General features: G+C 44.0%; 1 protein-coding gene across 2 annotated transcripts in view; it reads right to left on the bottom strand.

The window, feature by feature from the left end:
- SYT16 (synaptotagmin 16) overlaps positions 1-25,621 on the bottom strand; it is a 78,141-nt gene that overhangs the window by 10,799 nt on the left and 41,721 nt on the right. For both annotated transcript variants that reach the window (XM_055793813.1, XM_055793814.1), the window contains 3 exons: positions 15,473-15,708; positions 11,117-11,560; positions 9,854-10,043 (listed from right to left, as the gene is read on the bottom strand). In XM_055793813.1, coding sequence (XP_055649788.1) covers positions 9,854-10,043; positions 11,117-11,560; positions 15,473-15,708 — 870 coding nt within the window. The remainder of the gene's footprint in view (positions 1-9,853; positions 10,044-11,116; positions 11,561-15,472; positions 15,709-25,621) is intronic.

The raw sequence follows: 25,621 nt of genomic DNA, 5'->3' as shown, positions 1-25,621 counted from the left end.
GAGTCGGGGCTGGGAAGAGTCGGCAAGGGCAGAGCTGGGGCACGGAGCAGCACTGGAAAGGTCCTGCCCCTGGAACCCTTGGCAGCTCTCGGGAGGGTTTCCCTGGCTGTGCTGGAGCAGGGGCTGGGCAGAGCGGAGAAACGGTATGCAGCCAAGGACTGCTACCAACACCCTCACTGCTATCCCACCTGAGCATGGCAATGTGCAACATAACTAACAGCAGATGAAGTACTTTTTTAGCTTATCTTCCCATGCTACTTGAGGGAAAGGTCACCCACTCAGGCTGTAGTACGTCTTTTTCAGAGAAGACAGGGAGAGGACTGAGGTCTAGATTTTCCTCTCATTAAACTTCCCTATCACCCTCCTTCTGAGTGCCACCAGCTCAGAAGAGATTCATCACACCTAACTGCAGGCACATTCATCTGAGCAGTCCCCAAAGGAGTCAACCAATTTATAATCAATACCACCGAAGGAGCATAAGGCATAATTCAGCAGCGACCTAGTAGACGGTGCTACCATTACAGATGATAAAGGTTTTAACACTAAACTAAGTGCCACAGCTGAAACACCTCACAGGATGCTGTTTCAGGATGTCCCAGTTAATTTTCCAGGCAATGAATGGATGAGTTTCTTGCAGTCATAAACTCTAGGATGTCACATCCCCGAGGCCTCAGTTTTTGCAAGTGAGGAGTAAGGCAGCTGGCTTTAAAGAAAACCGAGCGTCGCACGACCAATGACTCAAATCCAACAGAGACCAAAGTCAGAAAATTAGGCTTTTTCTTTAATATACAACAGGTCTGCAACATAATTCTGCTGCAAGGCCCTGTCTATACAGTACCTATGTCAGTGGGGATTTTGCACGTATCATCTGCATCAGGCAAGAACATGCAAGGCTGGAAGAAGACTATGCTCAGGGCAGAACTAATACCAGGAGCCCTATTCACCCCCTTGTAAACACAGGCACAAAACCAGTGCAAGTGGCAACTAAATCAGGCTGCTAATCCTTCTCAAATTTATTCCACTGGGTGTATTTTACCAGCCAAAAGAATCGAGCTTGCCTGAACAGAAATAAAAGAGTAGGTGTGGATTCAAAATTTGCTTTGCAGAGCTGGTACGTATGAGGCTGAGCTGTTATTCTGCTTCACTAACTACATTTTAAGATCGTGGTTTGCCCTTATTGCATTGTGCTCCTTGCAGCATCTTTTTAGGTGTTTCATCAGGTAACACTCCCTAGTTCTCCTTGTGGTCCACTCTGGTCCTCTGAGATGGAAAGCTCTCCCCTCCAGCTGGCTTTGCCAAAGAAAATCCATCCCCAGAAACACAGTGAAATTAGTAGAACTACAGCAAGGATGAACTTGAAAATTTACTGAAGAATATATGTGTGAGAGCATCTATTTATTCTGAAGGCAACATTTTCCATCTAATTACACGCTCAGATCCAGTAATGGCCTCATTACTGTGGTATCTCAGCACTTCATGCTCTTCAGTGTATTTACTTTCATGCCACCTCTGTCAAGCACAAAGGGAGAAGAGAGATTAAGGCTTACACTCCTTAAAATGCCTAAGTGCTCACCTTCTATTTAGGCACCTATCTCACTGACATAAAGAAGAGCGAGCCCTCTTAAGATCTGGGAGGGTCTGAGACTGCAGCTTGCCCACGATTACACAAAAGTCTGTGAAGAAGCAAGAACTGTCTAATTTTGCCGAGACCAATTTTAGCATGCATCCACCAGGCTCTCCTTTCCATATGGGCTTTGGAACAGAAGTTCTTGCTACAGATCATTTTTACTCTAAACTCATCTTTCATCTCTGGTACGAGTGGATTGAACAATGTTCTCGTATACATAAAATATCAACACCTCTGCATTTAATACCAGAGTGAAAAGCACTAAATCAAGGAATGCTGCAAGAAGCCAGACACATTTTGGGCTGGCGCTGCATAATCTTACTCCAGAGGTTTGGCTAAACCTCTCCTCGCACGGACTGATCTGCCCCCATCAGCACTGCCCCAACCATAAAACACCTCTCGAGAGCTCATCTGCAAAGGCAATCAGTTTATCTGCAATTCTTCTAATGACCCATTTCTGTCATCATCCTTCTAAGGGAACTAACTGATAATGACAACTCAGGGGAATAATCAGCTATAATTTATACATTCCCATTTTTGGAGCAGGGACCATAGCGTGCATTCTACTTTCATTTACCCTAAGCTCCACCATTACTAATAAAGCTGACCCATGGACAAAACCACTGCAAATACAAAAGCGTCTAACCCCCTGCTTAAATTTATGTTTAGAAAGGAAACAACCAAAGACTCCTGACCCCTCAGGTCTGCGGACTGCAGGGTACAGCAGCGCACCGTACGGACCTTCCCACCCTCGCTCCAGGCAAGCTAGCTCATTTCCAAAAGCAGTATAACCATGTCAGCATGCTGCAATCCAGACTAATAACAGCTGCAGTACAATAAAGCCTTGGGCGTAGAGCTTAATTTCACCCAGCTGGCATGCCCACGCTCCTAGCCTACATAATAAATGCAGCATCGCTTGGCAATGCAGCCCCAGAGCTCAGCTCTGCGCTGCTCCGTACAGCATGGCTCAACGCCAGGTCTCGGTGGGAGACCCAGGCGGCCAGGGCTCCGTTAGTCACGGCTTCACCTCCCCACCGGACCAGCAGCGAGGCAGGAATACTGTGAACCTGGCTCACTGCAGCCGGATCGGGAAAAGAGCAGGGAGTAGAATTAGACCCAGGCTTTTGTTCCCAGCCCCACACTGTGGAAGTCTGGTGTAGACCAGAGGCAGCTTGTGGACTACTCTAGAAATCCTACAAGGGCTGAGAGCTGCCTGCTACGTTGCCGAGATGCCAGCTTTTCCTCCCCTTGTTCCATCTAAGGGCTTGTTCCATTCAAAGGCTTGTTCCACCAAACCTTGGCTACTCAGGTCCCCTCTCCCACGGCTGGCAGCCACCACGCAAGGGAGAGGCTGGGATATGGCAAACCTTGACAACACATGCGTCGAGAACAGACCAGCAGCGCCTTTAATTTAAAACGCAGCAGAAAGGAGCGCACTGCTCCCAGGAAGCGGAGTTTGGCCTGAGAGAAGGGAACTGCCGCATCAGTGACCCGTTTCATGCAAGGAGGTGGGCTGGGGAGGGGTAGGAAACAAGGGCTCCCGAGCAGCAGCGCCCGGGTCTCTCAGGAAGGAAAGCTGCTTCCTGAGACCCCCTGAGCTCAGGTCCTTGGTGATCCCTCCTCTGCTGCCACAAGACCCCATGCACACTCTGTTTGACAGTGCTAGCCCTCACCTGGGATGCATGGTGGGCTGCAGAGCCAGCTTACCGCCCCCCCTGCGTTCTCTAGCCCACAGAGGTGCAGCTTTACTCAGGGCTTACCCAGCCAAAGCAGCACGCAGACACCTCTCCAGATGCACGAGGTGACTCTCCTCTAATCAGGGTGTTTCAACATTGGGCATCATTGCTGCTGCCTCAGAGAGGGGGTGGGATCTTTAACCAAGAGCATAGCAGAAAGCATGAACGCACACTTTCTCAGTAACAGCAGCAGCATGATGTAAGGCTGCTTAAGCCTGGCTTTTCTCACCTCCAGCAGTGGTGCCCACGGGCATGGCTTTATGATACAGCCTGTCATCAGATCTCCTGCAAACCGCTCTGTAGAATTGCTGCAGATTTGCACTAAACATTCAGCTGCAACTGAAGCTTGAATTAGGAGAGTTCTACTCTGGAAGTAAGCTTTGCCTTTTGTTTGTTTTGGGAGAGGATTTTTTTTTCTTGTTCACAGCTATGGGAATGGAAGAGCCATCACCATACATTCCACTTCAGATGTACTCCTTTGATTCAGAAATACCTTCATTTTTACACCCAGCAAGTATAACATGGATTATAGCTTTTATAGACCTTTTAGAAATACAGAGCTATTGAAAACATTACTGAATAACGGCATGCTATCACTGGATGTCTAATTATCATGGAACATCCCCCACCAAAATCTCACAATTTCTCTTTGAAAGTCCACTATTCTGTGACCTGCTTTTCCGAGCTTAATTAATCCCGGGTCTCAACATGGTGGAAATAGCTGCACCAAGCCAGTCCATCCACCCGATAGTACCCAATACCACGTGCCTTAGTAAGTCAATAAAAATATGGTGAATATGGCATATGCTGATTCTCCCCCAAATACTTTCCCAGTCTTCAGCTATTTGTGACTTAAGAACTTCCTCTGTCAGAGTTAACCTCTTCATAGTTAACGGTCCTCAGTGGATCTTTCTTTGTGAACTTGTCCTGTGCTGTACCAAACTCAAGTGGACTTCTAGCATCCATGACATTCTGTAGTGAGGAATTTGAGAGCATAAGCGAAGAGCTGTCTCCTCTTCAAGACCCACTACCTCCTACCTTCGTTTTGTGGCTTTGTATCAGGAGAGAAAACAAATAACTGCTGCCAATTCACTTTCTCAATGATACTTATGATTTCAGAGGCGTCCGTGAAATCTCCCATCTCCCTTTGTGGTAGCATCGTAGGAGGTGCAGTCTATTCAGCTGCAGCTCACTGGAAGCTGTTCCCATGCCCCTGATGGTCTCTGACAGTCCTCATCACATCCTTCCAGTTCTGCCGTATTCTATATGAATAGCAGGAGCCAGAACTGTACATGGTATTCATTACACCAGTGACATAGTTACAGTCAAACACCAATTTTTCATTTTGTCCTCCGTATATTTCTAACCTTTAACTTGTTTTTTCCCACTACTACTGTGATCCTTGAGTGGACGTTTTCCTGGAGCTATTTACTATAAGCCTAATATTTCACTCATGAGTGGCTCTGAGCCCATCCAGATACTAAGCTTGAATTCCATCCCTGCCCCCATGTAGTACCTTACATTCATCCACCCTTCATCTTCCACCTCACTGCCCAGCTGCTCATTACTAAGACATCCTTCTGGGCTCCTTGCATCTGGCGTCATTTTTACCACCCTGAACAAAACTTTCTCAAACAAAACTGACCTTTACTGTAAGTTTATTCAAGCTATATTCAAGGATGGGCAATGAAAATCTGTGGGAGTGGTGGTCCTGTACAAGCCTACTGTGACCAACTGGCAAGTAGCAAGCAGCAAGTAGCTGCCCAGCACCTCTACTGCTCTGTTAACCAAGCTCTCTGGACGTCTGAATCCACCCCAGCTCACCCTAGTACAGATCACCCTTCTACTACGGATGAGATGAAAGCATGAATTACAAAGCTTTAGGAACTCAAGCAAATTCCCTGTTCAGAGCAAGATGCGCAGGTTAGAAGTTAAGTTCCTTATTCAGCTCCCTGGTTGATTGGGAGAAATTCACCTGTGCCTTAGTCTTCCAGGAATGAAACAGGGATAACAACTTTCCTTCCCTCACAAGCTGATAAAATAAAAGCCACTAATGGCTTTCAAGCACTCTGATACCAGAGCAACAAATACCGTGCAAGGATCCTAATTCCTCTATGGGAGCATCTTCTGCACTTACTGGCATTGTTATCTGTGGCTCATATGTTTGTTTTCAGACAAGTCTTCACTCCAAGAATTTCTCCTGTTCCCAACAGAAATCCTGATAGCTTGTTCTCTCCCCCCTGTCTTTTCCAGCATTAATGCTATTGTATTTGTTTAATGGGGTTAATATGCTGCTTGTATAATAACAATCACGTACGGATGTAATTATTATGTGTGATTAATTCTGCAGCTGCTGAAAAGCTTGGAGGACTTTTCTTAGGCGAGGGAATATCTTTACAATAGTCCTTCTCAAATTGCATTACACAGACGTACAAACCCCCCCCCCCAAAAAGGCAGAAGGGGAAAAAAACAAGGGCTGGATTATTGAAAAGAGAACTGCACCCAGCAGAGTAGCTGGTGAAGGTTAAGCATCATGTGGGCAGAGACCATGTCTCTGTTGCATGTTTATACGCCAACTGGCACAAATGATTCCTGCCATCACTACAATCCCAAGGTACTACTACCATGCACATGGTATGTAACTGGTTATAAATTCTTAAAGAGGTGTCTGCCAGTGGTGTAGGCTTCTCTTGTTACTTTTTCTATAATAAACATCCTTTAAACAAACACACTGTGTTTTGTTCTAAGAAAATACAATACCACAGACCAAAATACGAACACCCACAAAACACTAACACAGGTTAATGATTTTTACAAGAAGCAAAAAGACTGAGGTGCACTGCACACAAGCCATTAGCACTCTAATACTGAGGGTGTCTACATCTGACAAAACTGTAGATGCTTTTCTGCCTGAGGCTTTTTGGCACACACTGATAAATTACAGCCCAATGCTGCAGCCATACTTTTGAGTGCTCTTAAGTGCTCCGAGTGATAATGGATCTATTTGCGTGATCAGGGATTGCAGACACAGGCCTGTAACTCGGCACGCTCCCCAGGACAATACCTGAACACTTATCCTTGACCAAACTGTTCTTAAATCCCACAAATGTGACCTCAAGAGAAGACACTGCCTGTGAGATTTAAGTCTCTGTAAGCTGTCCAGATGTTTTCTAACCCAGTTATTACCCATGTAAGAACCCACAACTTTAATATTTACCTCACTCAGTTTAAAGGTTTAAGCGAAGCAGATGATGTGCCCAGGAAAAACCGAGACATGCGCATTCTTCCTTTCCCTCTCCAGAAAACCATCTGGTTTAGCGTCTGCAGCCTTTAATGCCTAAAATCACCAATGTCCCAGTCCAGTTCCTTATTCTGCACACAGTGAAATCTCTGTGCAAGGATGCCAAGGAGGGAGCACGCACGCTGTAGGAGATGCTGAGCTCACCTGGGCAGGACTGCAGGTAGCAGAGAAGAGGGTCAAGGTGGGCAAAAAGCACAGCTGGAGACCTTGCTGTTGTGTAAGACTCTCCTGTCATTCCCCATAACCGCAGCTGTCAGCAGCAGGTGATGCTAAAGCCACTGGGCTGCAACAGGACCACATATGGGTACTGTATAGGTTCTGTGCATGCAGGGCCAGGAATGCAGATGGATTCTGCCCATTGACTTCTCTCCGTCTCACCACAAATGGCTGTCCTGAATAGCAGATTGGGCTTGGTATTTAAGTGCCCTGAAGTGCTATTATATCTGAAATCCCCATGATACTTTAAAGAAATAAATCACTCCCTCTGAGCTTCAAACAACAGAACTGCAGATAGGACATATTTGAGAAAACACAAGGGCTATTTGCTCACACTCCAGAAAGGGAGCTAGCAGTTTTAGTTTTCACCTAGTGAAAGACTTATCGAGCATCTCATTCAGCCACCAGCATGTTTCAGACAGTAAAGATCGGACCTCACAGCACTCTTCTGCAGTGTCTGCAGGAGCTATCAGTGAAATGCTACTCCAGCACCTGAGACAAGTGCTGGTTTTCTTCCTTCTTTTCAACTTCTTTCAGTTTCTGCTTCACTGGGTTTTCCTTTTCTCACCACACTACTGGGAACTGTAGGTGCAGAACAACAATGCAGAATGCAGAAGCAACAATGTGACTGGGAATAAAAGGAGCAGATTGTGATAGGTTCAGAATTTGCCTGTAATCGTTTATGAATTCCCATGTTTCAACTAAAAACTGATCTAACATTGAGAGATACTGGTCTGACAGTGCTAAAATTGATCCAGATACAAAAACGATGTGAAGAAACAGCTCAAGATCACCTGAATAGCAAAGATGGAAGAACTGCTGTGCAACAATTTCAGGACTATTAGCTTGGGTAGCTGACAGAAGACTTTGGCCACTTCATCAGACTGACTAAACTAGGTCTATCTGAAGCCCTGCAAACACAGAAATGGAAAAAATCAGGCAGAATTTAAAATGAAAGGTCCCTCAAGGAATGCTTCTTTGTCCCATATCCTGCTCCTGTTCTTATCAAACACACACAAAATACTTCTCAGGTTTAAAGATGCTTCCAACCAAGCTACTGCACTCCTGTGCACTCACCAGCTAAAAAGCTGAATGGGACATTCAATCATTGCAGCTAAAATATCTCACGCTGAAAGTTCACCCGTGCACACATGGCTAACCTGCCAAACCCCATCCCACCAGAGGCCCAGGACAGACACAGCTCCCCAGCACTCACAGACAGAGTTAGAGGGTTGCTCAGCTTACTGCAACCCACAGAGCTATACAACATGCACCCAGAAGGACATTTGTTAGAAGGATACCAAAAACATCAGTAATTTGGTCATGATATTGCAGGTAGTAAGCAGGAAGGCAATTATTTGAGTTCTGTGCAGTGAAAACATTTCATTTATAGGAAAAAAGCGGGCATTACACATGCCTGACCCAGCCAGGTGCAAGACAACTTGTGCAGGGCCTGATTTAAGAACAGAAGTGTTGCATAATCCACATCTTCAGGCAGGTAAGAGAAAAAACTCCAATACAAGCAGATACATGAAAACAGGCCAGAAAAAACTGCAGCAATTAACTTGGACCTATATTGGCACTACTTCAATTTCATTTCTGAGAATAAAACTTCAGGATGTACCTATATCGCAGTATAAACACAGGTGAGCTTGCTTGCTAGTGCCTGTGGTAAGACTCTTGTCTTAGTCTACCTTTGCTTTAAATTACTAAAAAGGTCCCAGCTTGAAACCTTTTAATAAAACATATACATGCAAACAGGAACATATAACTCACATGGAGACCTATGTTGCCACAGCTAATACAAGACTAGCTAGGGCTACACAGACTGGGGCCATGTGTTTTACTGTTGCATAGACCTGCCCTTAATTCTCGAGGGACTGACTGATGACATGGATTATTTCTGTAATTTGTTCAAGTATAGTTTAGGGGAAACTTAAGTTTTCACCTCCATATGCTGAAATATTACATAAATATTTTGCTAGCTCTGGGCCAAAGAGCACAGCATTTTGCAAAAGCAATCTTAGCATTTTGCAAGCCAGAGATACTATGTCAAACCCAGTGAAGGCAAGGAACTGTCAAAGGTTATTACCTCTGACAGGCAGAGAACCACATCACAAAAAGCAAACACAAACAACCAAAAAAATGTTATTTCACATTGCCATTAGCTGCTGGTTTCAGACAGGAGGCGAAAGGACAACATGAGCTGAATACTGCACTGCCACTCAACCCCTGACCGAGGCACGCTGGCAGCAAAGCAGATACACCACACACTGTGGCTGCACGACCCCATCTATACCATGGACATTAGCACCACTATCCTTCTCAAGGGCTAACTACAGCTCAGACACCAACAAAACCCACTGTAAGGCAATTTCAATTTTTTTCCTTTAGGTACTGGGAAAAGGGAGCTCTACTGCTGTGACCCAGAAGAATAACTTTCAAATCTTCTTTCTGCAGCAGATTTTCTTGTGCAGCAGTGGAGAATTCACAGCAGCAGGATCCCCTAAAAGGGCCCAAAGCACCAGGTCACCTAGTGCTCAACAGCACAGCAAGGGGACTAAACAAAGTATAGCCCTGGGAAACACTTAATGGTGCTACGCAGGACCTCTCTAGATCACGTGGTAACATATAATCACTTGAAAAGCACTTCTTTCATTTTATGGATCTGCTAAGAATTACTCTGTGCTTTGGGTACAATAGCACTTTTGCCATAATCAAATGTTGTAAAGGTATATGCAATAAAAGAGACATGCAGGTGTTACTGTCCCATCGGCTGTGTCTTCATACGATTGCCTCCAATTACACTGTAAAATTTACCAGCACACATATTTGAAATGATGCTTTTAATTTTCAATCAGATACTCTGCAAGGAAACCCAGCTCAAAAATGACATAATTGAATATCTTGAGGAAGAAAATAAAAAGCAAATTTTGACTCAATAGTGTTATTTAACAGCAGTGAAGTACTTACCAGGTGGCCTATTAATTGCGAGGTTTCGGAAATGACTGCCTTTGATCATCTCCACTGACAGCCGCCCCGTAGTGGCATTGTATGACAATCCCACAAGCAGCTCTGGCAACCCTCCATGCGACAGGGACTGTGTTGAAGAAGCGCTATCACTGTGAGAGATTGCTGACAGACTAAGCTGAGAGTCTGCACTCTGCAGGGAAAGAGCACTGAAAGTCTCATCAGGACATTCACCACCACCCTCCCTTAATTCAGATCTCGTAGCCTTGTTTAGTAAGATCTCTCTTAACAAATGACAATGACTAAGAATGAATTACAATGGGGCACCAGAAGAATCAGAGCATCACTTTTACAAGAACACATCTCTGAACTTTCTCTATAAAGATGAGGAACTCTGCGTAATGTGTTACCACCAGTGTAAATCAAAGACTCTGAGATAAGTACAGATACTACTACATCAAATGCACAGTACATCTCCTTGACAATGATTTGGATGGAAGGTATTTTGCAGTTGGGGGGGGTGTGTGTGTGTGTGTGTCATGTACTCTGCATTTTCTTACTTTCTTTCCTTGCTACCATGATGCTCTCTCTACCCCCTCCTCACCCAGAGTATGATGTTTTATTCATTTTGTGTGCACAAGCTCTCACTGAGCTTTTTGTAGACAATGAATCTTGACAGAGCTCATCTACACAAATTGATTGGCATAGCCAGAGCTGTATACAACTGTGATGCGCATGGAAGATTATGAAAGCAGCACAGCCAGTTCCTCCTCACATGACCCACCTCTCCACTTCCATCTGTCATGAAAAGGAACATTACCAAGCATTTCTGGTAACATGGAAACTGCACTACACAGAGATCCACAAGCTCGTAGCTAGTGCCAAACGAGGTAGCTCTTGCACTGGCAGTAGTAAGGTCCACCAACATAATGGTGCACAAGAACTACTGTCCCTGTTGAAATGAAGGCATAATTAGCCTTGGTGGTCCCGGGACCAACTTACTGTTTCTGCATGGCACAGCATTTCATGACTTGTGTAGACGTAGTACATCTACATGACTTTATGTAAGTTTGCTAGCTGAGCCACTGTTAATAAGGCATGGCTTTGTGTCAGGAAGACATGCCCCAGGCTTCCCCTAACTGGTAACTTTTTAAGTGACCACCGGTTGCATCCTAACAGCTCTGCATGAAAGATATGAGGTACAGCTGGTCCCCATTCACCAGATGAACAATTTTATGAACTCCATAGTTATTTCACCAAACTTACACTCAAGTTACTCCTTGGCTCCAAGACCAATGTCACCTTCACTTCCCCTTCCCGGCCGATGTTGCTCAGGTAAAACAACTGCTCTCCCATCATCTTCTCTCCAAACATCTTGTGTACTGCGTAGAGGCGGAAACGAACGGCATGGCTGCTTAACTCCTCTGGCTCCAGCTTACTGAAGGTAATTTTATCCTTGAACACAGGGATGGGTCCTCTCTGAACACTTGTCTTACCCCTCTGTTTCTTGCTAGGCATCAGGACTGTGTGCACTTGCCAGGTGTTCACACCACTGCGGTCTTTGTCCGGGATATCCCTGGCCTCCAGGACAGTAACTAGTAGCTTTTGACTTGAGGCTTTATAGTTGAAGATGACATCTAGGTCACCACATTTACAGATGGGCTCATGAGCACCGTGATGAGCTGGTGCACTGTTCACTTCATTATGTTCCTGTAAAGAGAAGGAAGGAGGAAAACCTGCATTGGAGTACAAAATTGCCTCTATGATCTCACCTCTATTTAAAAAAAAAAAAATTGTTCTCCTCACTTGTGCTTGCAAGTGTAGACAGTTGCTCTGCAAAATAAGGATCCCAGTGTTTCTTGAAAGGCCAACGATAGTTAATTGCCTCATTTTGTGTAAAATTCCCCATATAATCTACTAAACAACAGCACTTGCTGAAACATTTCCAACAAAAAGTATCATCAATATTTAAATGTTTTGCAGGAGACTGGTAATTTGGCAAAAATTTCATGTAGGAAAAACTAAACAAAGGCTTTTTTAAAATTTCATTCATGTCAGTTTTGAGGTATTAATAAAACATTTTGGTTTCATTTGGTTAAAAAGAACAATTTAACCTATTACTTTGAATATACACCAAATTTTTTTCAAAATGGACTTTTTTACTTTACTGAAATCAAACAATTCAGTCAAAACCTGCTAACTTTTTGGATATTTTGGTCTGCTGGAAGTTAAAAAACATTAAGCACTACGTTCAGTTTGATGGGAGGGGAAATCATGTCAGAATTTCTTGCAGAATGAAAATTGCATTTCCAAATACGACTCTATAATTCAATACTTTTCCTACAGCTAAAGCAATGATAATCAAGAAAAACAGTCTGATTAAATGCATATCGATTCTTTATTCTCTTTTTAAATCTCCCAAGAGCGGCATCGGCTCCTTCTGTTCAGTTTGGATACTAATACATTCAGAATAAAAATTCAAAATAAACAACCAAAACAGGGGCAGACCCATTCACACACAATCTTTTATGCACTTTTAAAACAAAAATCATCTTGATAAAACAAGATAAAACAACATGGAAGCTCACCTTACCTTTTGATGAGTGGGCGTGTGCATTTCTGTTCAAAAGTGCTTTTTTATCTTTAAGCTAGAATATGCTTCGTGTGATAAAGGGGTTGCTATAGTGATCAATGATTTGTATTTAAACATGAGTATACACTGTACTAGGGAAAGATTTTCAGTTAATAGCCAGAAGGTGAATTAAGGCCTGTCACTAGCAGTCTGAGTCACCCTCCTCCTCAAACATTTATCTTCTTTCCCATTTCAAGTAACACTTCTTTTCAACAGGAATCTTATTGTTTAGAGTATGGATGATGGGCCATGGGACTTCTAATGCAACTCCCTACACAAGTGTCTAGGGTGGTACGTGTCTCAAACAAGACTTCAGACAAATCTCAGAATATATATCTACTTTCTGTCAATCTAGTTTTCAAGCGCTCATATTCAGCTGCCATGATGAGCAGAGCTCCAGCTTTTCATATTTTCATAAGTGTTTGAAATTCGTGCACGTGAATACAGAAGTCCATGCGTGCACATGAGTGATGGAGACCCACTGTCATACATCTTGCAGAAGGAATGTCAAAGGGAGAAAAATCACTGCTTGGACAGCACGCAAAATGACTTGGTTGGCCATAAAAATGCCTTTCTGTATGAACAGCAGGCTGCAAAGACAAAAAAGCAAGGCAGGCCAGGTTGCCTGGAGAGAACATGATGTTATGCAAATGCAAAGTGCTGCGGTGTAGCTGTCAAGTTATTCTTGTCTGGCTGATGAAATAATATTTAAGAAGGAATGGGATTGGGCTTGATTCATGTTTCCCTCCACATGTTCATCCCTCCCCACTTTCATCTGTGAATTTGCTGTTGAGAAGAAATCAAGGCACATTTAAGAACTACTGCTACAGTGTGGAGACAACTGTGCTTGCGGCTTAACTTTGCTTTCATTTACATGCCTGAGCTGGAGAAAAACTCCTGTGCATCATCACAAACCCACAAGTATGAAGATCCAAGAGGCACTTTCCTGCCCCAACGGGGCTGAATATCTCATCTTCTGGCAGCGTGTAGGGGCAACTGAAGGTCAGCTATCTGGTTTTTGACCAAAGAGCTAGAGAGGATCTGGATTTCAGGAGATCTCAAATTGTGCCATTATAGCTGTGGCCACATCCACTGCAGAGAAAACTGCATGAACCAGAGGCAGAGAGGGAAAGAGAAATGCCAAACTCCATGGCAATGACCTTTCTGTGGGCAACCAAACTTTCGAGACATCATGGGCTGGCCCTTTCAGAGAGCACTGTGCTATCTGGGACTCACCCTTGAACAGGTTTTCAGCACACAAAGCTTACGGACGCTCAGTTTTCTTTCTGTTGAAGTCGTTGACAGAACTCCCCTCAGCTTGGGCTATGAGTCTATTGTGAATATACTGGTTATACAGCCACTTAAACCAGAATCCAAGGAAAGTGCAGGTTTTGGGTATTTCTTCTGAATTTCTTTCTTTCCCTCTTTCCAGCACAGTTGTTGAGAGGTCAAGCCAACCACAGCAATTGATTCTGTATGTCTAACCCGGTCATTCAGGACAGCCAATATCCTCTTTACTAGGTAAAATAAGTCCATTTCTGCCAGAGAAACCTGAAAGAGCAGCTAATTATGGACAAGGCTTGAAACGGTACTTGTGGTTCCACTGCAGGGGCATAAAATTACCATTTTTGTCTCTAAAGAGAGGTCCTCTGAGTAAAGCATAATAGCGCTTGGACATTTCTGGCATGTCAGAACATTTAGTTCCTGCAATAAAAAGTCTTTCATTAATCCACATAATACCTTTGGATGAGAAGCTGCTTGTAGCAGATAAACGGGGACTTGGGCATATCTACCCCCTGATGCTATAACCATTCTTTGCATTTTTAAAAATGTACGTATCAGGAGCAGAACAAGAGATGTATTCCAAAGAAATACACGAGGACACTGGAGACATTGTGGCACATGTGAAGCACAGCAATGTACCGCAGATGTGGAAAGGAGAAATGAGCCTCGTGGGCAGACAAGCAGCCTGTGTCAGAGGCACACAGCAAAGAGAGGGCAGGACTGCCGCTGCGTGGAGTTCCCATGTCTTGTGTAATATTTTGTGGGGCTGGATTGTGCAGCAAACCAAAATGCTGTTCAAAACACCCCTTAGGGCTGGAGCAGATGCTTTCCATCTCTTTAACTGGCTGCAGGCAGCGTGCTCTGAGGAAAAGAACTTTTCCCTCAAAGCCTTGTTGCTCAGTGTGATGGAGGTATTAATTTCCACAGCTGAAGAACAGTCTCTTAATTCAGGCAGAAGATGTGCTGTTCTTTCAATACATCTGATGCAGGCTGATATTTTTTCAGAAATTTAATCTTGTGGTAAAATAGTAACGAAAACCAACACATTACGGACAGAGATTACGAGAGAAAAGGGGGATGCTAAGTCATCAGGTGTTTACAATACCTTAAAATCTGTAAAGTTTTCTTGAGGTTTCAAAATAAAGGTGCAGAGCCAAGGGAAAGCAGAGGAGCTCCAACCTCAGGCAGTCTCCTTCCCTCAAAGGGTGCCTGGTACCAGTGCGGACTAGACTGATGGTCACTTGGCCAAGTCACGGGCCACCCCCACCAGCTGCCTCCAGCTTTCCAGATGCTTCCCATTGTCTAAGCCATAGAAACCACATGGAAAAAGAGGCACAGTTTGGACTCAGTGACCACACACCATGTCCCCAGACGCCCTGCACATACAGCCAGCAACAAAGCTCTGGGCCACCACAGAGGGCACTTAAATGCTTTCAGGCAGCTAATGGCTCCAATTTCAGTTCAGAGATTGCAGTCAGAAATCACCCAATAAAACAGCTTCTCTGAATGTTAGTAGCAAGAGGTAAAATACCAGAAAAAGGGGAAACACATAGAGAGGGGTGTATGTTCGCGCACACACACACAGGAGTACCATTATCTTGTGCTGTGCTGATCAATTTTTCACTTCATTTCTCCTCTAACATTTTTTGGCCCCCAACGTCCTTCGAAAGCTTACACCATGTGTAATGGATGACAATTTGCCATACCTCAGGGCTCCAAGGCGATGAGCTGTCAGTAGCATCGTTGACTTCAAATCCCTGGTTGGTGAATGCTGCCTCCATTTCCAAACGTCCTTCCACGCCTTGCTGGCTAACACCATCACCAACGCTGGACTCCAGCCTAGTGCCCCCGCTCTCAGTTGTTCTTGAATCAACAGATACGTGGTCATCTTCACGATAGGATAGGTTGTCTTGGTAGCTCAGTTGGCTTAGTCCATCCAGATCTAACAATTTTCAGCAAGAAAATAATTTCAGAGGGATTAGAATAACTTCCTGATCCTCTGTCTCCACAAATGTGCCTTTCTCTTCTCTTCTTTCTTTTCCCCCCACCCCCCATCTCCAGTATATATGCAAGAGACAGTTTCTACCTCTGAGTACCGAAGCACTGAACTTACAAGTCCCGTATAAATCAGCATTTGATAGAGCGGACACGGCTGTTTCTTACCCCACTCTGACCTGAGAAACTGGCTGCCTTTACTTGAAGAAGTTAAGTACCAAACACAATTACCAACGGAGTGTTTGGGATATTCAAGTGCCTTGGGGCTGTTTTGCAACCCCAAAGCAATTGCTTCCATGAAAGCACAGGTCAGACAAATTACAGAAAAGCACAGCGTAGGTCTGATGAACAGGTATCAGCAATTTCCTTCTGTGCAGGGGGAGGAGGAAGAGGAGGACAGGAGTTAGCGTTATCCTCAAGAGGATGGTGCTGGTGAGGAAAGGAGTTTCACAGAGATAACAGAGTTACCACCACAGCCCTATCACCCATCCCTGAGAGCCTGGGTGTGCATAACCAGACCCACAAGCCAACTAGGAATCTCCAAATCCCATGTCTGGGCTAAATTATCCCAAGGGCAACCGAGGGGAGATGTGTTCCCTAATTTCCTGCCTGCTTTTATTAGTTTTAATTCATCTGATCCTACACACTTACTTCATGGGCTAAAGTAAGGTTCATTAATGAGAATAAAATTATCTTCTCTGGCTCAGACCACAGATTCTTTCTCTGCACCACTGAGGTCCCTACTTCGAACACATGGCACTTTACTTGAAGGCATCAGTGAGAGCTCCCTGGATGGAACAACACAGACAATTACATGTGCAGGGACACAGATGAAAATAACATCATGACTCAGCCTTGAATGTGCTCTGCAAGAACTTTCAGAAGAAAATGAGGGGCCTTTCTCCTCCTAATGCACCTGGATGCCAGGCCTTGCTTTAGAAACACAGAGTGCTAGATTCTGCTTCCATCTCTTTCAAAAAAGCAAGAAGCAGTTACAGTGAAAGAAAACAAGTTGTGCTTCCAGACAGCTGATGACAGTAATGAAAACAGAATTACCTCCTTTGCAAACACAGCTATTTGGCACTTAAAGGTTTCACAGAATGGCTGAGGTTGGAAGGGACCTCTGAAGGTCATCCTGCCCACACACACTGCCCAAGCAAGGCCCCCTGCTTGTTTGGTCCCAAGTAGGTGATTACTATAGAACCATCATTTTTTTCAATTTTGTTCTCCAACTCAAACCTTTAAAAAATGTTAATTACTCTGTTTAATGGAAAACAATTTGTTTGCTTTGGTTTAAATGAACCAATGTTTTCATTCCCCACCTGATATATGACAGAAGGAACCAATTGACATGAAGAAGGCAGAGGTACCCAACAACGTTTTTTGATTCAGTTTCCAGTGGCAATTGCTCGTCCCACATCTCTTGAGTCCCTGAATCTCAAGGCAGATACTGGAGGAACAAAGTCCCACACACTGCAGGAGAAGATCAGGTTTGAGACCCTCCAAGGGACCCGAACACACACAAGTCCGTAGGGCCTGATGAGATGCATCCCAAGGTCCTGAGGGAACTGGCTGATGTAGTTGCTAAGCCATTCTCCATCACACCTGAAAAGTCACGGCAGCCAGGCAAAGCTCCCAGTGACTGGAAAAAGAGGAACTTCACACCCACTCTTTAAAAGGGCAAAAATGAGGACCCTGGGTACTACCAATCAGTCAGACTCACCTCTGTGCCCAGTAAGATCATGGAACAGATCTTTCTGGAGGATACACCAAGGCGTATGGATGACAGGAAGGTGATTAGACACAGTCAATATGGCTTCACAAAGGGCAAACCCTGTCTGACTAATCTGGTGGCTGCCTGCGAGGCAGGAACCGCATTGGTGGATAAGGGAAGAGCAACAGATGTCATCTCACTTGACTTCTGTAAGCCTCTGACATGGCCCCACACAACATTCTTGTCTCTAAATTGGAGTGATATGAATTTGATGGATGGACTATATCTGATGGATGACTTGGCTGCAAGGCCTCATACAAAGGGTTGCACTCAATGGCTGAATGTCCGAATGGAGATCAGTAACAAGCAGTGTCCCTCAGGGGTCCGTACTGAGACTGGTACTGTTCAATATCCTTATTAACGACATAGACACTGGGAGTGAGTGCACCCTCAGCAAGCCTGCAGATGACATCAAGCTGAGTGGTGGAGTTGACACACTTGAGGGAAGGGATGCCATCCAGAGGGACTCTAACAGGCTTGAGACGCGGGCTAACGTGTACCTCATGAAGTTCAACAAGGGCAAGTGCAAGGCCCTGCACTAGGTGAGGGCAATCCCTAATCTATCAGTACAAACTGGGGGATGAACTGTTTGAGAGCAGCCCTGCAGAAAAGGACTTGGGGATGCTGGTGGATGAAAAATTGGACAGGAGCCAGTAATTATGTGCTCACAGCCCAGAAGGCCAACCGTATCCTGGGCCGTGTAAAAAGAAGCATGGCCAGCAGGTCAAGGGAGGTGATTCTGCCCCTCTACTCTGCTCTGACGAGACCCCACCTGGAGTACTGCAGCCAGCTCTGGGGGACCCCAGCACAAGAAAGACATGGACATGTTAGAGCATGTTCAAAGGAGGGCCACAAAAACTGTCAGAGGGCTGAAACCCCTTTTCTATGAAGAGAGACTGAGAGAATTTGGGTTGTTCAGCCTGGTGAAGATGTGTGGGCGAGATCTTATTGCCGCTTTTCAATGCTTAAAAGGGGGCATATAAGATGGAGAGAGACTTTTTACCAGGGCCTACAGTGATAGGACAAGGGGCAATCTTTAAAGAGGGCAGATTTAGATTGGATATAAAGAAGAAATTCTTTACTGTGAGGGTCATGAGACACTGGAACAGGTTGTCCAGAGAAACTGAAGATGCCCCATCATTGGAACTGTTCAAAGTCAGGCTGGGTGGGGCTTTGAGCAACCTAATCACAGTGGAGGGTTTGGACTAGATTTTTAAAAGTCCTTTCCAACCCAAGCCATTCTATGGTTCTCTATATATCCCTCTGTCTAGAACAAAAAGCTCAAATCTTTCCAAGTAGAAGAAATTCTGTGTTTGATCTTAGCAGCAAACATGCTGTTTCTGATTCACAGCCACTCAACCAACAAAAGAAACCAAAATCCAACAAGGGTAACAGGGATTATACTCAGGAAACAGTTCCTGGAGGGGTGCAGAAGTCCCTGTCTCTCTCCTTGGCTGCTCTTTCAATTTAACAGCTCAGAGATTAGGAGAATAACTTTACCCCCTTTCTTCAACTATGAATGGTCTCACATTCACACACACACACACACCCCCGTAAAATACTTCAAGCACCAGCACTTCAACAGAGAAGTCTAAGAGCACCTCACAGCTCTGTAATTATGGTCCTATTCTGAGGTATGGGAGATGGCCCTTCAGGAGGAAAGAGGAATCCAAACTCAGATCTCTCAAATTCCAGGTGAGAGCTCTTCTGACTCACTTCTGGAAATGCAAATCCCACCTCTCCTCCTCCTCATCCTCCCATCTGGCAGACCTAGGTCCTGAAACGAAGAGCCCTCATTGTCTCACCTTCGCCCTGAGCTGAAAACTCTTGAGTAAGGGTAGAAAGTAATTTGATTTTTTACCATTACTCCCAGTCTTCTCTACAAAGTCAAAAAACAGAAAGAAACATAAGAACATAAGAAATAAAATAACAGAAATTCCACAAATTTAGTGAGAACAGGATGGATACAGTCGCTCCTTAAGGCATTTAATTAGCAAGCCAATGTCTAATACACATTTTAAACAGTGGGTCATCCATCAAAGCACACACCACACAGCAGGCTTTCAGAATAAAATGCTACTGTAGTAAGAAATTATCCTCACACAATTGTCTTGTGGTTTTGACTCCTGCTGGGATAATATCTAGATCAATAATAGAGGAATTTTCAAAAACTACATTAAAGCCATAAAAGGCTATTCATAACAGGAGAACTCCAGAAATGTATTAATAGAGCAAGCCATCTCCCTAAGACTCAGGCACAAAATGAATGTGTTAGGAGAGCAAGTGTAGTATTCAGGGAAAGGAAGGGAAAGGGAAAGGTGATTCACTAAAACCATTCAGTGAAACAGTCTGGCTTTTTCTTTAAAGTAGTTTGGTAAGAGATAATCATTTATAAATACCAGTATTAGAAGATCATTACAGGTAATAGCCCAGCTATACAGACTAGAACAACTACACCTCTCCAACTACATCTATTGTAACATTATAGTCACCAAAAAAATGGTGAAAACAGAAGTTGTTCATGTAAAGGGAAAGGTCAGAACAGTAAAACGCCTGTAATTTACCTGAGAGATCTTTAAGGAAGAAAATGTCAACTGTCTTATGAATACCTGACATGAATAAACAGCACAGCATCAGGGATACACACTGAGACAGCATTATCCAACTATCTGAACTTTAATTAGCCAGGAATCCCTGCAGAGAAGTAGCAGTTCTAAAATTAAGGGCAGATAGTATTGTACACTAAAAGAGCGTGAGGGTTTTGGTTTTGGTTTTTGTTTTTTTTTTTCAGTTCTGTCCCCCAACCTTTCACTGTTGTGTCACATGTATCCACAAGCCAGGAAGGAGGCAAGGGAAATACTGAGGAACAGAAATCACCAATAGATCTGGATAATCTATATTCAAAGTTGGAGAACTGACCATGAAGAAACCGTGAGTTTTGTCAGACAGAAGGATGAGCATCACCTCCAAACAGAACTCTAACAGGCACTCGGCTATGGAATCATCTCTCCAAGGATACAGGGAAAGCTCAACACATAGCACATCCAACACTGAAAATCAGGCTGGAAAGGACTGTGAAGACTCCCCTTACACTGGCAGGTAAACGACCTTGGTTAAGTATCTATCTTCTTTTTCAATGATACACAATCAGTTCTACGAAGTATTACAATGTGCCAAAGAGATGACCTGAGAAGCCTCATCACTTCCTAAAACACACTGTCAGAGTTCAAAGATGGGGCCTAGTAGATCTTGCTAAATTAACATCACATCATTCACTGACCAGCAAGAAACACTGAGATGAAAAGTTTAATGTGTACCTGTTACCTGTGGTGACCATGGCAATGGATGCTCTGTGGACTGCAACGGGTCACCAGGCTTTTACAAGAAAAAGCATGTCTTTTGGTGATTTTTCCAAAATGAAAGAAATTTGATCCCTTCTTCTAGACTGTACACTAACACATGCTGAAAGTTAAGAACCTCTTTAAACATGGTCCAGAGAAGGAAAGGATTTTGGTATGGATCTAGGTACCTTCTGGACTTGAAATCCTCCTAGCTACTAGCAGTGATTTTCAAACTCCTCTTCCTGAAATACAGTAACAGCAGCAGAAATACAAGTTAGTGGGACTGAGGCATATTTCTCCTCATACAGCAGTAATCCTCTTGCCTGGCCCTTGCTATAGTCCCAGTTTCAAATCACCCTGCAGTAGCCTGGCACCACGTGCTCCCTCGTACTGAACCAAACCAGATGCAGGGACACTAAGCACTGCTCCTGCCACCAGTTATTTTGAGATTAGCCATCAAAAACTGCTACAAAACTTCCTAGAAGATCCTCAAAGGAGCAGAATCATTATCTAATTGCAATAAATCTAAACAAAAATGGTTTGTAAATTTTAGGGGTTAAAAAGAAAGAGGATCTTAAATTTCAAGTGACATTATGCAATCAGGCCAAGATTGTTTAATTTACCACATGCTGGGTAATAGCCTGAGAAGACTCCATGTTTCCAGAACTAAAATAGGCTCTTTATTAACAGGGTGATTTGCAGAGAGGCTGTGGGCAGAGCTGGCATTCAAGCCATGCAGCTCCCCAGAGCATCCTCCAAACACTTCCTTCCTGCGGTGTGGCTCCTCTTTCCAAGCCCTATTCAGGTTACTATGAAGATTTTTAACAGGTGAAAAGTTAAAGCTAAATGAGTCCAAAGTGCAGATTGTCATAGCAGTGACAACAGAAACAGAGGGTCAAGGAAAATCTCACGTAAGAAAATGATGTGAGAAGACTTTGCCGTATGTCAAGGCTGAGTGGGAGAGAAGCTATTCAGGGCTCTCTGAGATGCTCAGTTTCTCTGTGTGGCTAAGTTTGCTACAGATTTCTGATTCTGTAAGAAAACTACCAGCCGTATGAGTAAAAGGTCCGCTAAGAGAACACAAGGAGAAGAGAAGTCTCGGGCAGAGACTAAAGAAGGTCTGAGAGTGCCATGATCCCGATCGGGGCTCAGCACTTCCAAAGATCCTTCATCCCTCCCACCCAGCTGAAACAGGGTTTGATACACCCTCGGGGCACAGTGATGGCTTTACACCCCCAAACCTTTCCGTGTTTTGTGATCACTGCAGCACCTAGGGGCCAAAATGGACTCTCATGCATATGGAGTTCTCTGACCAGCAGGGTGTGGGGTTATGTAGGATTTACCCCAACTGCTCAGCTCTTCTCCCAAATAAACACCTTTATCAGGAGCCATGTGTGTGTGCAACTATTGCCGTACACCCAGTAAAAGCAGCTCTACATGCCTCAGAACCCCCCTCTGGGTTTGAAGGAGGCCTGACATACCCAAAAATTAGTTTATAGGCATTTACTCATAACGAAAGGTCTAATCTTGAGCTTAGTGAGGAACAGGGCTGAGAACCAAACGTCTTAGAGAAAGCAGGTTTTGACATGTGGTTTCATCTAGTTTCTGAACAGCTATTTAAGCAATACCTCTGAAAAGTAAGAGCAACTCTGCACCGTGTTGTGCCAGAAGAGTTCAATGGAGAGCCATATCTTGAAATGATCACTCTAATCAGAGGGCACGTTAAAATCAAGCAATTGTATTTCAAAATTAAAACATTCTATGGAACTAAAAATAAGGGGCACTTTCATGGCTCTAATGAACTTTTTCAGATTTTAGAATGTGTTCGGGCCAATTTTCTAAGTAGCTACATTTTCAAATGCATTGCATCTCTGTTTGTATAAAAGAGTCATTACATTAGTCCACAGAAGATCATAGAATTCTTCCCTTCTGTGCCATAAATGTTTAGTTTCTGTCATTGCCTGACATTTGGCGTATGTGCTGGCAAACGATATAGCATAATTCATTTGCTGTTCACCTTGTGTTTGCAAAGCTGTTACAAAAGAAGACATTCAACTTCTGCTAAAAGGCTTGCTAAAGAAATTACTTACATGGCACAGATCAAAAATAATTAGAAAAAAGTCCTGCAGTCTTTACTCTGGCAAAACTGGCAATTAAACCCACGAAAATCCCTGTGGATTATGAGCCAGAATTCAAGAGCCATATATAGTTAATGAGCTGCAGGTAACCAATACAGAAACCAAGTTTAGTAAGACAGAAAGCAAGATTCAGGACTTGCTCTCCACAACAAAAGAACCTTTCCCTGTTGAAGCTACAGATCTTAGACTCCAACTTCTTTCATCTTACTCCACGCAAACAGTATCGTGGCATCCGGGTACCTCTGTACTGTCCCCCTCATGGCTGGAGAGCAAAGGGCTGTATCTGGGTCTATGTTCCACACATGCTGGTGTTGCTTTTTCAGATACTTCCGATTGAAAACTTTGTGACCACAACAGAGATCTCAAACTGCTTAATCACCTCACTGTCGCTGCCTGAAGAGACTGTCTGTCCTTCATCCGCCCAGAAACTGTTTACTAGGAGAAAAACACAACTTGGGCTTTAGACAGCCTGCTGCCCTTGGCCAAGAAGCCACATGACACAGCATGCTTCTAGCAATCTGATGGACCTTCTGGCAAGTAAAAGGGGACCAAGAGTCTAGGGAGGACTGGGGAACAAACTCAAGAATTATCTGCTTCTTCAAACCTCTGGGAAGCTTGTGAATGTCATATTCTATCAGCAACACTTACATACCACTAGACTTCGCCCAGCTCTGCACATTACCCTTTTTTTAAAGAAAATGAAGATATTTAACAGAGCAGAACACAAAGGAAGACACAAAACACATAGAGAACCACTTGTAAAATCATTAGCATGTGCAAAACCAAAGTAGTAAGCAAAGGGACTGAAAAGTTTTTCATGCTTCCATTCCCCTGCAGCTCCTGCTAAGGTGGAGAGGGAACTTCTTTTGTGCAGAAAAAGCAACTCAGATGTAACCTGCTCTGGGTAATACCATGAACACATAAATGTGGCACGTGGCTAACAGGCACTGCTGACTCCATCTGCCAGTAGCAGAGAAACTCGGGAGACCAATGCAAATTGTAACCTTTAAAAGTGAAGATAGGCATTTGAGCACGTTCCTGTGAGTGCCCTTCCCCTCCTGCTACCAACACATGCTTCGAATATGAGATGACTGCACCCTCATTAGTGTGAAAATATCCGCCAGATGGGGAAAGGAGGGTTCAATACATACTATATATACTTGGCCTTGCTTTGTCAGGATGAAAACGCAGAGGCATTTTGCTGATCTCCCTGCCATCAGCACCAACGAAGCACAACAGCAGGATGTTTTGACCCACCTGCGTGCACAGAGAAGGGAGCAGTGGGCAGGACAGGCAGGCAGTGTGTACGTGCACGTTTGTGTACACACGTGTGAACAAGCCGGCTGTCAAGTGTGGTCGGTCTGCTGCTTGTTCTTGAGCATGAAGTATACGATATGGTTGCCAAGACTCACTTTGATAATCACCACGGCAAACCCGAGCAGCTGAACAAATGGGTATCGCAGGCAAACGGGTGGAGGGCAGCTTGCTCAGTGACACTGCCTGGTTTGGGAGGGAAAGCACCTTTTTCCACCTCAAATCTCATGCCAACCACACAGCTGCAAGTAGGGAAACTGGATCCTGCTTTTATACACTGTGTTAGGTCTATTAAAAATCTGCAGTATAAACGTAACGACAACTGCTGTCACTGCTCCATAAATTTACCTGCTGCTGCACAGAAGACAGCACTCAAATCCTCAGGCAGAGAGGGCAGAGCAAGGAAGCTAGCAGGGCCAAAGCAAACTGCTCCCACCAGCAGCCCAGCAGAAGCTGGCTTCTTCCACACTGACATGCCGCTAGAGTTGACCCTCTGGTCTGATTTGCCACAGTTTGACAAAAAGCCTGCTGTTCCTTCTAGAAAACTGCTCTCAATTGGGAGGAAAAAGTTAGGTGTTCCTATTCTGATAAAAATGAAAATAGTTGTAGATATTAGCTTGTAAATTGTCACTGGCCATGTCTCACAAAAAATATTTTTATGTAAGCCATTAAACCCAAGTTTCTTTGAAATTTTTTAAAATAAAAACTATTTCAAGCTGTAACAATCCTATGGCCTAAATGTGCCTTGTTCTATTCAAATAATCAAAGTACGTAAAACTAAACATTCCTTTTCAGTCAACTGCTGCATGAGCCTGCAGCTCCTGCAACCTGTACAAATTTAATTTAAATGTTCGGCAAATGTGGATAAGTTCTATTTATATGTGTAAATCTTCTGGATTTTTAGGATAAATAAAAATTACTCTGGTTTAAACAGTAGTCCACTTTTCACTCGAACAGCTTGCCAAAAATCCTGAGTAAAATATCATCTTCAGTAATAAAGCCACATCTTCTAAACCACTGTAACATTAACCCATGGGCACAAAGCTCTATACTTAAATAAATGTGCATTAATGCAGTGTACAATTCTGGGTGTCACGAGACATTTTGTAAAGGATATGTGGATGCAGCACTCCTGGACCACTTACACCAGGGAGCGTAAGGGCACTCCCTGGGTGACCTGCATGCAACTCCCTGCAAAACAGAGCAGAGCCCTTTTTCTAAGGCAGAAGGGAAACGGTGAAGGGGTGGAGGGGAGGACTTTGGCCCAGTTTGATATATTATTGGCCACGTGAC

This window comes from Falco peregrinus, chromosome 1 (genome assembly GCF_023634155.1).
Source record: "Falco peregrinus isolate bFalPer1 chromosome 1, bFalPer1.pri, whole genome shotgun sequence".
Taxonomy (NCBI): Eukaryota; Metazoa; Chordata; class Aves; order Falconiformes; family Falconidae; genus Falco; species Falco peregrinus.
Note: the sequence above shows the minus strand (reverse complement) of the source record. Positions and strands in the feature narration are given on the sequence as shown.